The sequence below is a fragment of the Urocampus carinirostris genome, chromosome 2 (assembly GCF_059441175.1).
Source record: "Urocampus carinirostris isolate Australia breed hairy pipefish chromosome 2, RoL_Ucar_1.0, whole genome shotgun sequence".
In the NCBI taxonomy this organism is placed as follows: domain Eukaryota; kingdom Metazoa; phylum Chordata; class Actinopteri; order Syngnathiformes; family Syngnathidae; genus Urocampus; species Urocampus carinirostris.
This window is the reverse complement of record NC_142350.1, coordinates 28,946,654-28,965,000: the sequence shown is the minus strand read 5'-3', so window position 1 is coordinate 28,965,000 and position 18,347 is coordinate 28,946,654. Positions and strand designations below refer to the sequence as shown.

At 37.4% G+C, this 18,347-nt stretch overlaps 1 protein-coding gene across 1 annotated transcript in view; it reads left to right on the top strand.

Moving 5' to 3' along the window:
* The window catches only part of lars2 (leucyl-tRNA synthetase 2, mitochondrial), a 53,709-nt gene that overhangs the window by 21,125 nt on the left and 14,237 nt on the right, over nt 1-18,347 (top strand). Inside the window, exons 8-15 of the mRNA XM_088326134.1 lie at nt 5,477-5,584; nt 5,979-6,138; nt 7,344-7,448; nt 7,835-7,950; nt 8,237-8,520; nt 13,755-13,853; nt 16,781-16,918; nt 16,991-17,094. Coding sequence (XP_088182260.1) covers nt 5,477-5,584; nt 5,979-6,138; nt 7,344-7,448; nt 7,835-7,950; nt 8,237-8,520; nt 13,755-13,853; nt 16,781-16,918; nt 16,991-17,094 — 1,114 coding nt within the window. The remainder of the gene's footprint in view (nt 1-5,476; nt 5,585-5,978; nt 6,139-7,343; nt 7,449-7,834; nt 7,951-8,236; nt 8,521-13,754; nt 13,854-16,780; nt 16,919-16,990; nt 17,095-18,347) is intronic.

Genomic DNA, 18,347 nt, shown 5'->3' with positions numbered 1-18,347 from the left:
AAAAGGAATTACTGATTAACAAATAATAACAATCAAAAGTCATTTTCTCTGCTAAATAGGAGACAATTTTATCAAAAGACTGTTGTCCACATCAAGATCTATTTTCCATGAAAAGCCGAAAAACAAGAAACACTCCCAGGACAGAGTCGGCAAACAAAAACAACATAGTCAACATAGACAATAAAGCTTTAAAATTCCCGAGGGGAACAACAAAAAACAAGACCTTCTTTATGTGCATATTTAACTTTTAAACTTGAACGGAGTAAAAACTTCAAATGTGTAATTGCACAGGAAACATTACTGTATTATTACTGTATTTACATACATTTATATACAGTACTGTATTACTACAACTCTACATTACTTGTTTGAGGCTGACGCTGATACTTTTCCAGCTACCTCCGTGAACATGTACTCCAACTCCCACCTTGTTTGAAAGCCCCGGTTTTCAGTGTCCACCTTCCGTTTAGCCATTGTTGATGGGTAATGTGGGCTAATTTTTGCTGTTATGCTAATGACTGCTGCTGATCGACTGCTGAATAAATCAAACCGCCTCCCGCTTTGCTCCCGCTCGGCGCGTCCCCGTTGCATTGTGGGAAATGTAGTATTCATGCGTACTGCGGGCTGCTGGCTTGCAGCGGCCTGCGGGCCGGATCTAATAATATATTGATATCGTCACGCGGGCCAGGTAAAACCCTCTCGCGGGCCTAATGTGGCCCGCGGGCCTTGACTCTGACATATGTGGTTTAGAGAGATAAAATATATTTACTTGATTTTGATTTTTGTCTGTAATGACTGATGACTGCATATTATTTACTTTTAGGTTTTTATTTAATTTTGTGTTCATAAAACATGTATTTATATTGTACCTATTTTGCTTGTGCTTATTATAATTTTTCTACATAATCTAATCAACTTAATGCTAAATTTAAGGACAGAATGATAATTATCAGATTATTTGAAAAATCATTTCAATAGTCCGTGACTAGTTGGCTATTAAAATAATCGTTAGTTGCAGCCCTAGTTTAAACTCATTGCAAACTGTATAAACTACATTCATCCTCAATCGTTGTTAATTGGAAATACAAGGATACATTATTGCGCTTTGCATGAAATTAATAACGAAAGGAAGTTTTGTTCTTGAGATTATGGTTGTCACCCACGACTTAAAAAAAATGCACAAATGAATACCCATTTGCATCAGCTATGAGCTTTGAGTGACGGGCAATGCGTGTTTCACACATCCGATGGAGCCAGATTGGTGTCCTGGCCAAAGTGAGGGTGTCACCATTACACAGTTTCAAGTTTACTTAAACATATTAATCTCTTAACAGTTGCAACAAAGCAATATATTATATTTTCATAAGCTGGCATTTTTCTTGACGACAGTACTGACGTAGCTCATGATGGTCCATGTCAGAGGTTTGAGTAGAAGTGTGAGCAGCCTACTGTGACAATGTGTTCGCGCAATTCTAATTTTCACTGAGAAGTGGGAAGAAAGGAAGGAAAGGGTGCTAAGAAATGGAAGTGAGAGAGGCAGATGGAAAGGCAGGAGGCCCTTGACAAAATGGAGCTTGCCAAACCTGCATGTGATTTCCTCAACGCCCATCACCCTCACAAGCATGTTAATGATGCCTGTGAGACATTAATTTCAGATTATATTATGATGCACTCATGCAGAAAGCACGTTTTGTTACCTGAATGACTTTATTTCTTTGCAAGATGACAACAGCTATCATTAGATTGATTTTTTTTGTTTCAAATTTCATCATTTCATAATAACACTTGTTGCTGCACTGTCAACCAAAAGTCATTGTGTGAATGAGTATTCAATAGCTTTTCACAATATTGCTTTAGACTAGTAATTAATAACCAGGGTGCTTTTGTGGTCTGTGAGAGTTCATTGCTCCCTGGAAGTGTCCGAAAAACATCAATTACTGATGTAGCTCTGTTTATTATGTATCAATGCCAGTGACGAGCATAACAATTAGAATACTTTTCTGTTAGCTGGCGCAAGGGCAAAAAACTTCTATTTGTATTTATTTATTGATTGATGGGTGGATCCCTTAACCACTAGGGTCGTAGGGGCACCATTTCCTGTGGTGTGGCTTGGGCAAGTACGGACTCGTGGTGCCCATCCCTCTCCAACAAATGTTTTAAAATGGGGACCTTTTGGGTGTCAGGCGAACTACAGAAACACTCAAAAATATACTCGCTTCTTACAAGTGGATCAGTTTTGTGTGTTTTTTTTTATTTTTTATTTATTTTTTATTTTTTTGCTGTATGATTTTACACTGAAAATGGTTCATTTGTAATTTCATTATATAAAACAAAAGCATAGATTTTCTTGAAAGTGCCATTTGTTAGCTCTGATGTTATACCAAATTCAGCTCTCATGCAATAATATGCTATGAAGCAATAGCAGCATTCGTTAGATTTTTGGGAAATTTTGGTAAGTAATCTAAATTTTCTGGCTCAACGTTTTTCAATCTCTGAAAGTCAGATATCAATATTTATATTCCAAAATTATTTTAGTAGCATTCCGCGTAGTCTTTCCACTTCCCAATCAATGAAATGAAAATGAAATTATCTGCATTTATATAGCGCTTTTCAAGTCGATGACTTCCCAAAGCGCTTTACAATGTGCTCCACATATCCCAATAGCGACCTTGTATTGCAGCCATGTAAGACGCTAACCTGCTTATTGGGGGTATTAGGGGTTCAGTGTCTTACCCAAGGACACTTCGACATGTAACACGGACGAGCCGGGATTCGAACTGGGATCCCTTGATCCTAAGACGATCGCTCTACCTCCTGAGCTACTGCCGCCCCAAGTCAAGTCTATCATAAAACATTAAATAATAGTTTCCAAGCGGTCAAACTGCTGTTTTATTGCTATACGTAGTAATTCACTTAGTCACTTTAGCAGAAGAAAAAGTAGCGGTCCCTGTAAGACCACTAACAAGAAACATGAGGTTTCTGTAAATTATCATTCTATTCTAAAGGTAGTTGGCCAAGTCATAATACCAACAAATTGTCCCCTGAATGCTTCCAGTTTTTTGTTCTAAGACATATTTTTACATTGTTTTGTCATGTAGAACTTGTCCTCAACTGTTTGATGTAGAACTTAACCATGCTGTCTTTCTGTATGATTATATATGTCAGTCTAATGTCTGAGCTGATCCATGCCCGTATCCATATCTGATTCGTATCGAGTTCAATCCAGGCAAAAATCACAATTGGTTAATAATTGTTTTGATTTGACCAAAAATGTTATCTAATTCAATAACCAGAACTATGCCATAAATTCAATCTCTTCTAGAACACGAAGAATTGGGCACACACTTTATTGCATGCTGCAGTTGAAATGACCATTTAACTTTGTCAGATAATTTATTTTCAAGGATTGTATTATATACAGCGGAGGTTACGGGTGTTGTGAAATCCTTAAAAATGTGAAATAAAAATAAATGTAAAAATGTGTGCGTAAAAATGACGTAGATGGTGGCTCTTCATTATGAACTTGTCATGTGAAGCGTCAATGCCCCTTAATGCTCGCATCCAAGAGGAAAGGTGCATCACACTAATCATTGGAGCCTTGGCTCTTTTTCGAGAACTTTAAGGACAAGGATACAAAATCCCTGGAAAACACAACACGACCAAATATAAAGTAACAATTTTTACTTTTCAGTGCGACAACCAATAAAAAAGGCTATGGAATACAAAAATACACTTAACATTGTTTTAACGGTTAACAGATTCCTTCCTTTCATATTTTTGGATGCGAAAAAAATAATAATTCTTTGCAACGTTTTGTCCTTTGTTTTTGTGACATATTGAAAGCTCTTTGTCCGTGTCAAGGATTTTGCGTTTGGTGTATTTTTGTATCTATAGACAAATCATTTATGTGTCTATTGTAATTGATATCAAAATGAAAGACAATATCTCTGAAAAACACATGAAATATAAATTAAAATGTTTACAGAGCTGCATAAAAATGTAAAACGCAAAACAATTGTAGATTTTTACACCCTGAACAAATTTAAAGTCAAACAACACAGAATCCAGAAAAATGCAAAACGATAAAATATGAATTAAAATTATTAAATCTATGTATGTTATAAATTAAAAAGATGAAATATTTTCAATTCTAATTAAAACAATTTAGACACTGAGTCTCTTGAAAGAAACACAAAGAAATATAAATCAAATTAAGTTGAGCAAAAAGCAAAAAATCAGCAGTCTGCAGAGCAATTAATATCATTAAAACAAATCCAAATTTGACTCATTTTTCTGCTTTTATACAGTACTTTTTTGTCCTCTGTATTGAAGTCTATTATTACCCTGCAGTTATTGACCCCTCTCCCTATTTTTAAACAAGTGTGACATAGCCAACTATGTGTGCATTATTGAGGCAGAATGGCAGAATATATGTCAGTTTATACCAGGCCATTGAAACAAAAAGATCAGAGATAGAGACATCTAAAAATAGCTCAAAGTATGTGCTAGCAGCAAGATAGCAACTTTATTTTAGTCAACGTCAACAAAAAAAGTGTTGCCTTGATCAGTGCTGGATTTTTTCCGTTGAAGATCCTGGAAAATTTAAGATTTGCCTTGAAAGTGCTTAAAAGTGCTTGAAATTGTCCATAAAAAAGGTGTACTAACCTTGTATATAGTTTACATTATTTTCAAGTTTTCGATATTTTAATCATGATAAATTCAAAACATTTGGTAGAGGAAAAAAATGTGTATCAGAGGCTGCCTTTTTCACTATTTGGTGTTAAGTAAAATATGCTAATGAAGTATCATGCAACCAATCCCTCTGAATTTGTATGAGATGAATCATGAATCATTTTTGCAATTTTTGTTTTCCAATTCCTAATCAGGTGACAAAGCATGAACTACGTTTACATCCGTTTGTGCAAATACATATACGTTTCAATATTGTGCTTGAATTGAAGCTTTTATTGGTTTCCAAGGAGACAGTTCTTGCCATCACTGCTCTGTAGGACGGAAACATTTTGTCTCCCTTGCTCTTCTTTTCAGTCTGTGATATTATTTTCGGGTTTAATATTTGTCCTGCTATCATGAGATGATGACCGAAGCCATTGTGTGCGGTTTCATATTTTAATAAGTTTATGGAAATGAATGGTGAGTGACACAGTTCGAGTGCTTGGTGGTGTAACAGTTTTTGACAGCTTCAAATGAAAATAGATAGGTATAACAACACAGGCCTATGCCCAGATGTGACATTTTGACTCCAGCTTGGTTGATATGCATAGGTTCCTTTTTTCATCAAGTAGAATAACAGGTTGTGAAGGCTTGTACTTTACAGGCTGATCAGAGAGAGTCAAGCAATCAGGAAATATCTTTTTTGTGAAAATGCTACTGTGAAAAAAATTGCTTGTGTTTTTATGCATTAAATTGACGTCTAATTAATTCTTTGGTTGGCTTTTTTCTTTTTTTCCCACTTTAGCCACTTCTGGACGGCCTGTCTGACCTTCCGGAATGGTACGGGGTCAAAGCCATGCAAGCAAATTGGATTGGAGAGTGCACTGGCTGCTATTTTGATTTTAAACTCAAGGTGGGCCACTGCTTGTTATTTATTCATTCATCTTTCTTGCTTTGTTTGAAACTTTTGACCTTCCTGTGCTGAGTACTCTTCTCTGCTTGTCTTCCCCGGTGTTATATCACTTCCTCATCAACCTGCTACTTCGTTTTTTTTTTAGACCACTTGACACCCTTTTAGTTTGTATTTCTTTCACGAATCAGAAAGTATTGAAAGCATGTGTTTATAACAAATGTTCACAACAGTCTTATTAACATGCACTCCTTGTGTGTTTGAATATTTCCCGGAATTGTCATCACTCCTTGTTACCAACACCTCCACACATTATTCAGAATAAGTAATATGGGGAATGTATGTATGTTTACATGTTGACTCAAAAACTCCCCGGAAACTGTTTCTCTTTACTCAGTTGAGTGGAGAGGAGAAAGAGGAAAGTCTGTCAGCGTACATCTCTTCCCCAGAGATGGTGTTTGGTGCAGCGTATGTAGCCATTCTGCCTTCCCACAGACTCCTGCATGGGTGCAGCTCAGTTCGCTGCATGCTGGAAAAAGCCTTTCGGCCAGGCAAAGGTAGACATTGATGTATACTGTATAATGAGAACGATAATGGCAATATTTTGATTTTAAGATTGCTACGATTTTCTCGTCGTGTCACGATATTAAAGACCGCATGTTTATTAAAGCTGTAGTGGTTTTTATTTGGGTAAGTTCCATTCCCCTCTTGCAGTTAGTTTATTGGTGTGGTCAAATTTTGCTTAGGCATGTTTTTACCACCCATGTTAAAGACTGGGGATGAGGGATACGAGATTTTTTAAAAATAAACTCGGCAATTATAAGGCACTAATTCCACTATTATATGAAATTCTTATTCTTTACTTTTTTTTTAAATGACCATATATATATATATATATATATATATATATATATATATATTCTTTAAACAATAACTTTATATCATAACATAACATTTCTGTTAATATTGCAAGACAATAATGGCAATTCCTCTCATTTTTCTTTATTTCTTATATTCTCATACCTTAGATTTCCAGAACCTTTTAAAGAAAAATTTGTAATGGCTCTAATGCCTTAAATTGTTCTTTGCCTATCCCTATTAAAGAGCTACAATAATTGCCAGCTAAATGCATCATAAAACATTTGGATCCGTCAATTGACTTGGAGTTATAGGTCTGTGTGCATATAAAAGTGTTTCATTATTTAGTGTGATCAGTATTACCAGGTTAATTATACCTTGGGGTACTATAATACACTACATGAATATGACATCAACTACCTATAATTAGCATTCTGTAATGAGATTACTGCTGTTATTGTTATTACTCCATATTGTTTTTTGTTTTTTTCAAGAACAAAGGGAGTTTGAATGATCTTTTTATGTATCTCCATCCTTTCAACAATACCCAATATACAATTCTTGCGTCACATCCCTAAGTCAAACTTGTCTTTTTAAATTTAGATTGACGTGTTATCTAAATAGAATGCAACGGAAATACTGTGTGTACTGTACCTGTTCTTAGTGGACCAGAATGGGTCTGGTGTTAACTAAACTGTTAGGTGTAACAACTGTGAATTATGGAAAACACATTTTTTGAATGGCCAGAAAGCATTGATTTATACACGAAGCTCATAGTAATGTTCATGCATATTGATGAACCTGATGAAGTAATTGTTTAAAAAACAAAAGGCTCTGATGAATACAATTGTCCAAATATTTTTTTGTGATTGCAAGAGCTTTCATTTTGCTTTCTTACTTGCAGACTGCCTGACAGAGGTCACGGCAATTAACCAATTTACTGGCCAAGAGGTTCCTGTGGTCATATCTTGCAAGGAGGCATTTGATGACTATCTAGACACTGTGGTTGGTAAGTTTCCCGTATAATAGTACATTAACATAAAACAGGTTTTTCGTCATTAATATGCAAGAAAATGGTAATAAAGCACTTTTTTTTACTCAACCATGATTTGTCATTAGATGAAAGTGTTTCTCAAAGCACTACAGCATCACTACTGTTAACAGGATTGTGGTTCACATATATGCCAATGTGTAGCAAGTTGTTTATCCCACAGTGAAAGCCAATGAACTCTTAAGGGACTGCTAACAATTAATCGCGTCACTGTAATAATTAACATGATATGCAGGGAGGCATGTCTAGCACTCTCAAGAGAACTGGACAGAGTGTTTGCCTTTTGTCTAAGCATGTATTTGCTTTGCCTTTTGTGTCCTGTTCATACTACTTATTTTTACCAGGCACACCAGACTGCAGTGAGGAGCATTTGTCAGTGGCCAAAAAGCTGAATTTAACCTGGCCAAATGTTTTGAAAGACTGTGAAGATGGAACACAAATTGTTATTAATTCTGATCAGGTAAATACAACTGCAGTAATGACGCCATTAACGTTACCTGAGTATTTCTGGCAAGCATGGCTCAGAATGGAAATTGGGAAATTGTACGCAGAATTGAGAAAATTATCGGCAAGTTAGTACCTATTTTCATGGTTATCATTGCATCGAACAACACTGCATCTCTATTTAAAATTGTGTCTTTAACGTATGTTTTTTGTATTCTTCTCCCTCAATAATGCACTGAGCAACTGCTGCCCAGTGATTCTTCTGTCATCGTCTTTTTCTTTCTCCTCTGCATTCCTGACAGTTTTCAGGACTAACCAGGAAACAAGCTTTTGACTCCATTACCCAAAAGGCCAGGGAGTTAAAGGTGGGGGGCCATCTTACCAGCTCCAAGCTCAGGGACTGGTTAATCTCAAGACAGCGATACTGGGGCACGCCCATTCCTGTGGTGCATTGTGGCTGCTGTGGTCCAGTTCCTGTCCCAGAAGAACAATTACCTGTTACATTGCCAAAGTTGTCCTGTTTCACTGGAAAGGGGGCGTCTCCTCTGGAGGCTGCCCACGATTGGGTCAATTGCAAATGTCCAAGGTAAGATTAATTCAATTAACTAAAATAATCCTGAAGTTTTTAGTATGCATACTTATTGTCAAGTATGCGTACTTATAGTCAAGAAAATTGTCTCATTAGGCAGATGACAGATGTTTTTTTTTTCTAAGATCGGAAAAATATGAAAAGTTGTTACATTTATTTGAAATAACGAAAATATCAAACAAACTTAGCATTATTACAATCGTTTTAATTATTTTTCTACTGAAATAATTTAAGAATACATTTAGATAAAAAGGATAATAGTTGAAATAAAGCCAATTTCCTGGTCGAAATTCTTTTGGAGTGTCATAAAAATGAAAATCAAAACTTAACTTTCTGTTAACAAAATAATAACATCAAATTTTGCTCTTTGTGTCAACTATCTTAGGCTTTGTCAGTAATATTTACCGTTCTATGTGACCAGTTAATTTTCATTTTGAAAAGGTATTTTAAAACCTGGCCTGTTCTTTTTTCATTCCTCTAAAAATCAGTCCAAACAAACTACCTGCATCCAACAAACAGCCATGCCTTATTGCCAGATGTAGTCCATTAGCTGAGATAAACAAACACTTACAAAATGTGCTCTTTTTTCAACAAGGAGATCATAAGTTCTCCAGCTGCAAAATGTGCACCACTCATAATTAATGACCCTATTAAGTGGTAGTAAAGAGGGCTCATTTTTGCAAAGACAGCTATTGTGTTGTCAATAAGAGCCTTGGTTTAACAATCATGCATACAAACACTCGAGGCAGCCGTTAGATGCAATTGTAGCTAAAAGCATTATTTTGCTCTGTGTGGGGATTGCTTTCACCTTATTTAGTTAGCTATTCACCACCGTGGAATTTTACATTGCAGATTATCCATCCTTCCATTATCTGCACCGCTTATCATAATTAATAATAATAAATTATCCTCAGTAGAGTCGCAGGTGTGCTGGAGCCCATCCCAGCCATCTTCGAGCAGTGGGCAGGGGACACCCTGAACTGGTTGCCAGCCAGTTGCAGGGCACACAGAGACAGAAAACTCACTCGCTCATTCACACCTAGGGATAATTTGGACTGGCCAATTAACCTGACATGCATGTTTTTGGAATGTGGGAGGGCCCGAAGTGCCTGGAGGAAACCCGTGCAAGCACGGGGAGAACATGCAAACTCCACACAGGAGGTTCGATCTCATGACCTCCGAACTTTGCCACACCCGTTTACCACTGAGCTGCCGTGCTGCCCCATTGCATATTAGTTGCAGTTAATCCAAGCTCATAAGTAACGCCCTAAACAGCAAATCTGTAAACTTTCAGATTCATTTGAGGTATTTGGCATGATCGTGATAGGCTCTTCCAAGAATAGTGCATGGAAATTGTCCCAGAAAAAACGTGCAAAACATGACGTAGCCAGCCGCTAGTACTGTAAAAATGCTGCTACCTCTGTGAGCTTCACAGCACTTCTGCTTCCTTGAAGTTGTTTTAAGTCAGATCAATACTCTCCAGGCCTTGCTGACGTGCAAACAGGCAAGACAAGATGCCTTTTAAATCACCATCACCCTTTTGAGTGGAATCACATTATCGGATCAGTGACTTCGCTTAAATGTGTCGTGTTGCAAACTAGAAGCAAGAGGGGGCTGGAGGATGTAACTTGGTTTTGATGGAACTTTGCAGAAAGTGAGATGTCTTTTTACAAACTAAGAGCAGAATTTTTGCAATATATCTGTATTTTTGCTTAACATAATGAGAACTAAAACATGCCAAATGTAAGAATATACAGATGTATATATTTAATCTGTATATTCCGATTGTTTGCCGAGATGTATTTTGAAGACAGCTGTCACATTTTTAAGTTCCTGATGTTACGAGAGTTTTAAGCTAAGTTTTGGTATTTTTTTGTGGAGAATGACTTGGTGTCGAAGGTGGATGCATTAATGGTACAACACAGGGGGGAACAGATAAAAAGGGTTTAACTGGCAAAATAACACACAGTAAGCTAACGGGGGCTAAATGGAAAAAAGGCGGCCAAAGCCTTGGCGTGAAAATGTGAGGCTGGCCGACCATAAACACTCAGCAGGTAGTCAGGCTAACCAAAAACGGCTATAGCGACAAATGCGAACCCAGCCTGGAATAAACCAGTGAACTCGGCAGACTGGCCGGCTGCTAACGCCGCTAACTGGTAGCAAACAAAACGGGAAGCATTCTGCAAACCTGACGCTAACGGGGAGCAAGCCAGACAATATTATACCAACCGCAACAAATACAGCAAAAATCATAATAAGAGCCACAATCGCCTGCCTAAAAAGTGATGTAAGTAAGCAAGAAACGCACACTGTAACACCAGTAGGTAAACTAACCTCATGGAGCATTTGTAGGTTGAAGCATGCAACTTGGACAAAACTGCCAAAAGACCCCCAGCAACAGGGTAAGGAAAGTTCTAATTTCTCCAAGGTAAAATAAACTATGCAATTGCCGTCTGTTTCGGCGCTGCCTCACATCCTGTGTTAATTGGATTTGACATTTTGAAAGAGATGTGTTCCTTCAATAACGTCACAGCTCTACGTGTAGTATTTTGCAAGATATCTGCATGATTGTGGGGAGGAACACTACAAGTAATGTGCCTAATTGAGACATAAATCGGGCCTTTTTGAATACTTTAAAGTGCAGATGGATCATAAAGTGAATTTATAACTCAATAAAGCTAATCCCTACTTTGACATCATTTTGATTACAACAATAGCCAGTTCAGTGGTAGATGGCACAGGTCATCAGCTCCCGTTTGCACGCTTCCACACACCAAAATAATTCTTCCCATTTCGTGTCGTTCGTGTGCGTAATCGGGAAGGAGCCGTTATCGTCTTCTCCTCCTTGTTAAGCGTCAGTGGAAATTTGTTCCCTTCACTCGTCAAGCACTTCCAATTAAAGTTTGAGTGGAACGCAGGGGAACACAGCGATATGAGCCTGGCGACTGGGACGGAGCTTCTTCTGTCCTTGAGAAAGTAGAATCCGGAGCGCTCATCATGTCTTTACAGCTCTCTGAGGCAGCTTTCTTACTGAACCCTGGATCGTCTCCTGACAAGAATCTGTTTTGATTGTGCCGCGTGTTCCCTGGTAAAGACGAGCTATGTTGGCTTCACTTTGACAAATGAGGATGGAACAGATGAAGACATGGGAGTACAGGGGGCTGCTAACTTGCTTTTCCTGATTTAGCTTACTTTACAAAACATTTTTCTTTGTTAAAATCGTTTTTTACTTGTTTTATATAATTAAAACATTGCTTATGTTACCATACATTTATATAATTTTTCTAATAAATGTGAAAATAATCCTGCAATATCATGCTGTATTTTAAAGCTATTTTTGTTATTGAATATGAATTTCATCCCTAAAATAAGAACAAGTATCTGATGCCACAGAAATTGAATCATGTTTGACGTAGAAAAACTTCGTTCCATTAGTGCTGTATATATTTTTTGGGCTTATGGGAGAAAAAAAAATCTTATACAGTAATGACCAATAATTTTCTTATTTTAATACAAAAAAACAAATTCAAATATATTAAAATGGCAGCCCAGCAGCTAGGTGGTTAGTGCGTAGCTCGACTGTGCAGAGGTTTAGGGTTTAAATCCAGATACCGCAGGCACCCCGGGTGGAGTTTGCATGTTGCATAGTTGAACCTCATAATTTAAATACTTGTTATTACACGGTTTACATTTTGTTGTTTTGCTACATCACAGATTTGCATTGTGCATTAAATTGTGCATTCTGATTGGTTAAACAGTCTATTTGGTGGTAAAGTAGTTATTCTTTAAAAAAACACGTTCATACTGAACCTTGTTAAGCAAATGTTTTTTGCCTGTGAAAAACGGTTTACTTTTTAATTTCATTGTATAAGAGAGTATTGTATAATTGTAAACAAATGAAAGTGTCTTCTTCATTGATTTTGCATAACACAGGTCTTTTTTTAGAACATTAACCCCATGCTAAACGAGGGATTACTGTTTTTTTTTTCTATTGTTGGTATTCTTTTTAATCCGACTGAAAAAAATATTGCGTTCTTTAGGGGTGTAGTGCTGGGTTATATCTTGAGAAGTCTGCACCAGCTGTCCGTGCAGTCACTACATTCAAGTCAAGTCATGTTTATTTGTATGCCCGTCCAGTCTGGTGCAAGGCAAGATGTGGCATATCCCCCTGCACTCACTCGGATACTTCTTAATTTTTCCAGGATCTCTGCGTCTGATAGCCTTGGCATGGCTTCCTAGTTTTCATTTTTGTCAGACAACACCTGGCTTCGAAATATTAACCATATTACGCTTTAGAATGGTTGCTAAGCAACCCCATGGTCTTATATCATAATCACTGCCTTGCTATGTGGACTAATATGTGATTGCTGAGGGGTTTGACTTTTTGTGTGCAGGAAGTCATTTTATTTGAGAAAATCGCCAGACAGTAAGACACATATTTGTGAAAAATACACAAGGAAACTTCAAATCTGCGTGCGTCCGTGCGTATGTGTCTACTGAGACTCATTAGAAACTGATAAGCAGATGACTTCACTGTTCCACTTCCTGCTTTGAATAAATTTAAAGAAGGGCAACCATTTTTGTGTAAATCCTGAATCTTCTCCCTCCCTGTCAAACATTATGTGAAGCAAATACAATTGGGCTGTTTTCAAACAGAGCACAAGGTGACATTTCCAAGACAAATACATGACTACCAGCTCAGTAGCCTAGATGGTAAGGCGCCCGCTTTGAGACTGGGAGGTTCGGGTTCGCGCCCCGGCCGAGTCATTCCTAAGACTTAAAAAGTGGTCGGCGGCGCCCTCTCTTGGCTGCGGCTGCATCGGGTCAGGTGCAATCGACATTTCGTTCTGTGTACATTGTTACACAGAATGACAATACAAGGAAATTATTATTATTATTATTATTATGATCATTCCCTTGTTAGCACAGCCTGCTTGTCAGGGCACGGGACCAACATTCCCGTGCCAGTTTGCTTTCAACTGTGCTTTTCTACAGAGGCTTGACCTCCAAAGCCAGATGGAAGCGCTGTCACACTCAAACAGTGATCACTTTATATATATATATATATATATATATATATATATATATATATATATATATATATATATATATCTGACAATGCAATTTCTGAAGGCATACAAACGAGGATTGATAAGTTGTTTGCTATGGAATTTCCATGTTTAATATTGATGATATCCCACGTTAGTCTTTTTGTGGGCATGTTTGTTCAGGTGCAATGGCCCAGCAAAGCGGGAGACCGACACCATGGACACCTTTGTAGACTCTGCCTGGTATTACTTTCGTTACACTGACCCTCATAACTCTAACAGGTATGAAAAGTCTTTTATTGTAACTTGGTTTGTGTTTTTCCTACAATTTTTCCCAAAAACATTTTCCCACGGAGCAAAAAGTGAATGTGCGCAAAAAAGGTGTAGTCTTATGTGTTTATTGTATTTCAGGAGGCTTTTTGCCCCTTGTTAAGCCATTTTTATCAGAGGTTGAGCGATTATCAGCGTCGACATTTTGGAAGTTGACAGATATAGGTATCGACGTTTTCATTCATTTGTCTGGTCGATTGTTTTGGTTATCTAAAGCAGCACAGATCTCTCTCTGTTGCTCCGCTTTCTCCCCTTCCCTCCTTCACTTCCCCAAACCTGTGATTGTATAAGAAACATGGGCAGAGCCACTGAAGCATAAGCTTTTTCTGACTCCAAACATTGCTAACAGTTTTGCTAACTCCCTGACTTGTCTTATTGTAAATCAAGCTGCTGACAATATTATAACGCCCCTACGTGTAGTCAAAGATATACACAGTCGCGGATGAGGTCTGATTGACAATTTAATAAACGAATAAAAAGGGGTAAAACACATTCTGCACTAGCTACTGTTAGCCGCAGCTTATTTATGCTACAGACTGTGAGCTGAACTTCCCCACGAGTCACTTCTCTCCTCCCTGAAGCCAGGTCTCCCTTAAAGGGTCCATCACAGACATAAACAAAAAGACATTACAATATCGAAATTTTTAAAAATCTGTAGTAGAAACTTGTTTGTCGTTGAGAAATAGTGTAAAATGTGTAGTTTACTTGTTTAAGGGTAGCAAATTCAGGTGGAGACTGATTAATTAGTTCTCATGACATAAGCTAGTCAATCTGGTACTAAAACAGGAGTGCCCACACTCGCGAGCTCTGTTGAAATTTCTATTGCTTTTTGCACTTTTTGTTTTAAGTTAATCTAGTTCATGTCGGTTGAATTGACATTTTTATTTATTAAATGTAAAAAAAGAAATCAGGCACAGAAAATAATTAAGAAGCACTGTGTTAATTTATTGACTTTTAGCTATCAATTTTTGTTCTTAAATATTTAACTTTCAACTTTTTTAAGGACACCTCAGAAAATGCACTCCACTTTTAAGTGTATTCTCCTTAGTGTCAAGTATCCAAGTATTTAATCAAAATATGCAAGTCCACTAACATGTGCATATAGAATTATATCCTTACCAACACAATTGTCTAATATCACCCACTCTCCTAATTTGCGTTTTCAAGCAGGCTTATTATAGCTGGGCTACTCACACATCCACATAGAATACACACACATGCACTTGTCCTCATACAAAGTCTAACTGTGCTCATAGGAATTATAGAGACCCAGTTGTTAGTTGCTGGGATGTTGGTGATACCCTAAGCTCAACAAAACAGACTTTTTTCCCCTTTAGCTTCTTGGCCAGCTGGAAAGCCGCTTTAAAAGAATTTGCAGGGGACTTCCCATCCCATCATTTTTTTTAACAGGACACATTATAGCACAACCGAAAAAGCAATCACACTATTTGTGTATTTCAGTCTGCTTGCTGAGTCTTGCATGCGCGGAAGTGATGAAAAGTAAGATGCCGGTCATGCTGAGCAAAGCAGGCCAGAGAAGGGAGGAAATAGCAGCGTGCACCGTGATGTGTTTGAGGATTGTTGGCTGAATGCCAACTCACGGGCCAAATTATTTTTAGCCTTGCGAGTTTATAACTTTATCCTGTGGTTCAATTATCACCAGACGCCAGTCGCCAGAGATGGGAGGGCGTAAGGCGGAGAGGTGTGGAGGAGGAGTAATTACCGGCACCATGTGTGACACATGCTGGAGATAGCGTTCTGCTGACCATCCACCCATTAAGACAGGCACTTGGAATCCCGGCTCATGCCATTATAGAGACAAATCTTTCCCCACCATCATTTTCTGCTAATAAGATGGGTAGTGGAAGTGTCATCATAGTTGGGACATCAATGGCACTGAATGTGTAAAGATAACAGGCAGTTGCTTTTGATACAAAAGGGAAAGCAGTTTTTATTAAGGGTGGGTAGCAAAGTTCTGAAAACATGGTTGTATGTATGGGTTCTAGAAATCCTTGGAAATGCTTGAATTTTAATGTTGTGTTTTTAAGGGGTTGAAAAGTGCTTGGATTTTGGGTGAGGTGGTTGTAAATGCTTGAAATAGTTGCTGTGTTTCACAACAAGTCTGCTTAAAAATTACACCAACTCTACTCTATTGTGCCTTACTTTGTCATTGCATTTTTTCCCTCGTGATTAACGGTAAGTGCACCCAAGTGGACAGGTGCATGCTACATCTTAACATGGCACTATGAAATGTATATTAGTGCAAGAGTTCATTGTTATGTATCAATTATGGACATTTATTATTTGTCATGCAAAAAAAGGTAGTGTTTCCCAGTGGTAAATTGCAATGGGAAGAATTTCCTACAACTGAAAATGTAAGCTACATATTACCGTTATTTTACCCAATGCCAACATGGAAAGAGATTTGTCTCGAAGATTTTTCTATACATATTGTTCAAATTTTAGGTTTTTTTGGCCCTTCCATCTGTTTGACTTTGACGACCCTGGTCTATGAAATGCCTCTAAATTTTGTCAGAGAGCACCACTGCCATCTACATTGGCAAATTTGCAATTACAATTTATGTCTGTACAGGAGAAACTAGTTCCCTTGTACAGCCAGTCTATCTCAGAAGGACCATGTTGGATCAAAGTTCCTCAATTACAATGTCTGCCTTTTACAGGAAATGTATGTGCCTTATGTAACTTGCACACAAGATGTGTTTGTTTCAACTTGCTTTTCCTGAATATTGTGAACTCTCATCAAAGTTCAATTTGGTTCTAAGTAGTTTACTATATATATATATATATATATATATATATATATATATATATATATAATGTTTTTTATTCTTCTGTTTTTTAAATCTGAACTTCCTAAGGCCTTTTGAGCGTCACCTAGTGGATCACTGGATGCCGGTGGACGTATACATCGGAGGTAAAGAGCATGCTGTCATGCATTTGTACTACGCACGTTTTTTCAGTCATTTCTGCAATGACCAGGGACTTGTGGCACACAGGTACACTTTCTTCCTGGTTATCGTCTACAAAATTTGCCTGTACGTGAATGTATTATCCATTCCGTTTTACAGGGAGCCTTTCAAAAAGCTGCTTGTCCAAGGTCTGATAAAAGGCCAAACTTTCCGCCGAGCAGACAGCGGGCAGTACCTGAAGAGAGAAGAGATCGACTTCACTGGTGCATGTCGACTGAATTTGACACATATGAGTGATGTAAATTTAATGTCAGATAAATCTAATCCAAAACAGCAAAAATACAGTAATAACTGTTTGTTTTGCCCTTTTTTGTTGTGTGGTGAGAGATGCTGTAAAAAATTCCAATGATAAAAAAGTCAATAGTGCCTACATAGAAGGGAAGTTTTACAGTGATTTTCTCTCTACAGATGCTTTGAAGGAATATAGTGTCGATACAGCGTGTCAAGATTCTTGCACTAATATTCTAACGCTTTTATTAGATAGTTGCTGAACTACGGTGTGAATTTAAAAAAATACAAAATAATAATATATATATATATATATATATATATATATATATATATGAACTTTAAATGCTTTTCGGCATTACGGGTCCACGGTATACTAAAAAATGTGTTTCATTAAAAACTGTATAGCAGGGGTCGGGAACCTTAGGCTCCTTTTGTGAGTATAATTTGCTTTGGAGACAAAATGGAACACGCGCATTTATATACTGTATAGCATTGTTATATGCAAAGCCAAATGTAGCATGTGCTAAGCCGGGAGAACATTTAAGTATGAGGATACGTTGGTCCAGTATATATAGGGCACAGGTTCAACTACAGTTTACAATCAAGCTGTCACACCAACATACCTCTTTTTGGTTTTACATTGCTAAAATAAACTTCTATAGAAACTCATTAAACAATCTATGTTCACTGTTGAGAGAGTTTTTCCAAAACCCACAGAACAAACTGTAAACACCCAAAACTGATAGCAAAGTATCCACAGCAATTTGATTGGGCGGTGGGAATGGGCGGAGCTATATACACAGTGCTGTCCGCAACGAAGGTAAATATGTTGGTATCCTTATTTGCAATATTTTGTGACCTTTTTACAAAATCACTTTGCTTGCACATCGCTTTGAAACCATTATGTAGGACAAAAATGACAAAATGAGCCTCAATACTTGGGTTACTGCGGGAGGGAGTCGCATTTTAAGTGAATTATTAATATTGGACATTGGCGCTGCCATTCTTGTTATGTTATAGATTTTATCAAGTCATCAAATGTTACAAAATGCAATAAAATATGCTGAAGGATTACTTTTAGTCTGGAGAGCAGGTTTGGCAGTTTTGATGAATTTGCCTTAAAAAATATGGTATGGCTCTCTCAATATATATATAATATATATATATATTTATTTTTTTTTCTCCTATGGCTTGAAAGCTAATAACAGCTCAGAAACACCCGCGT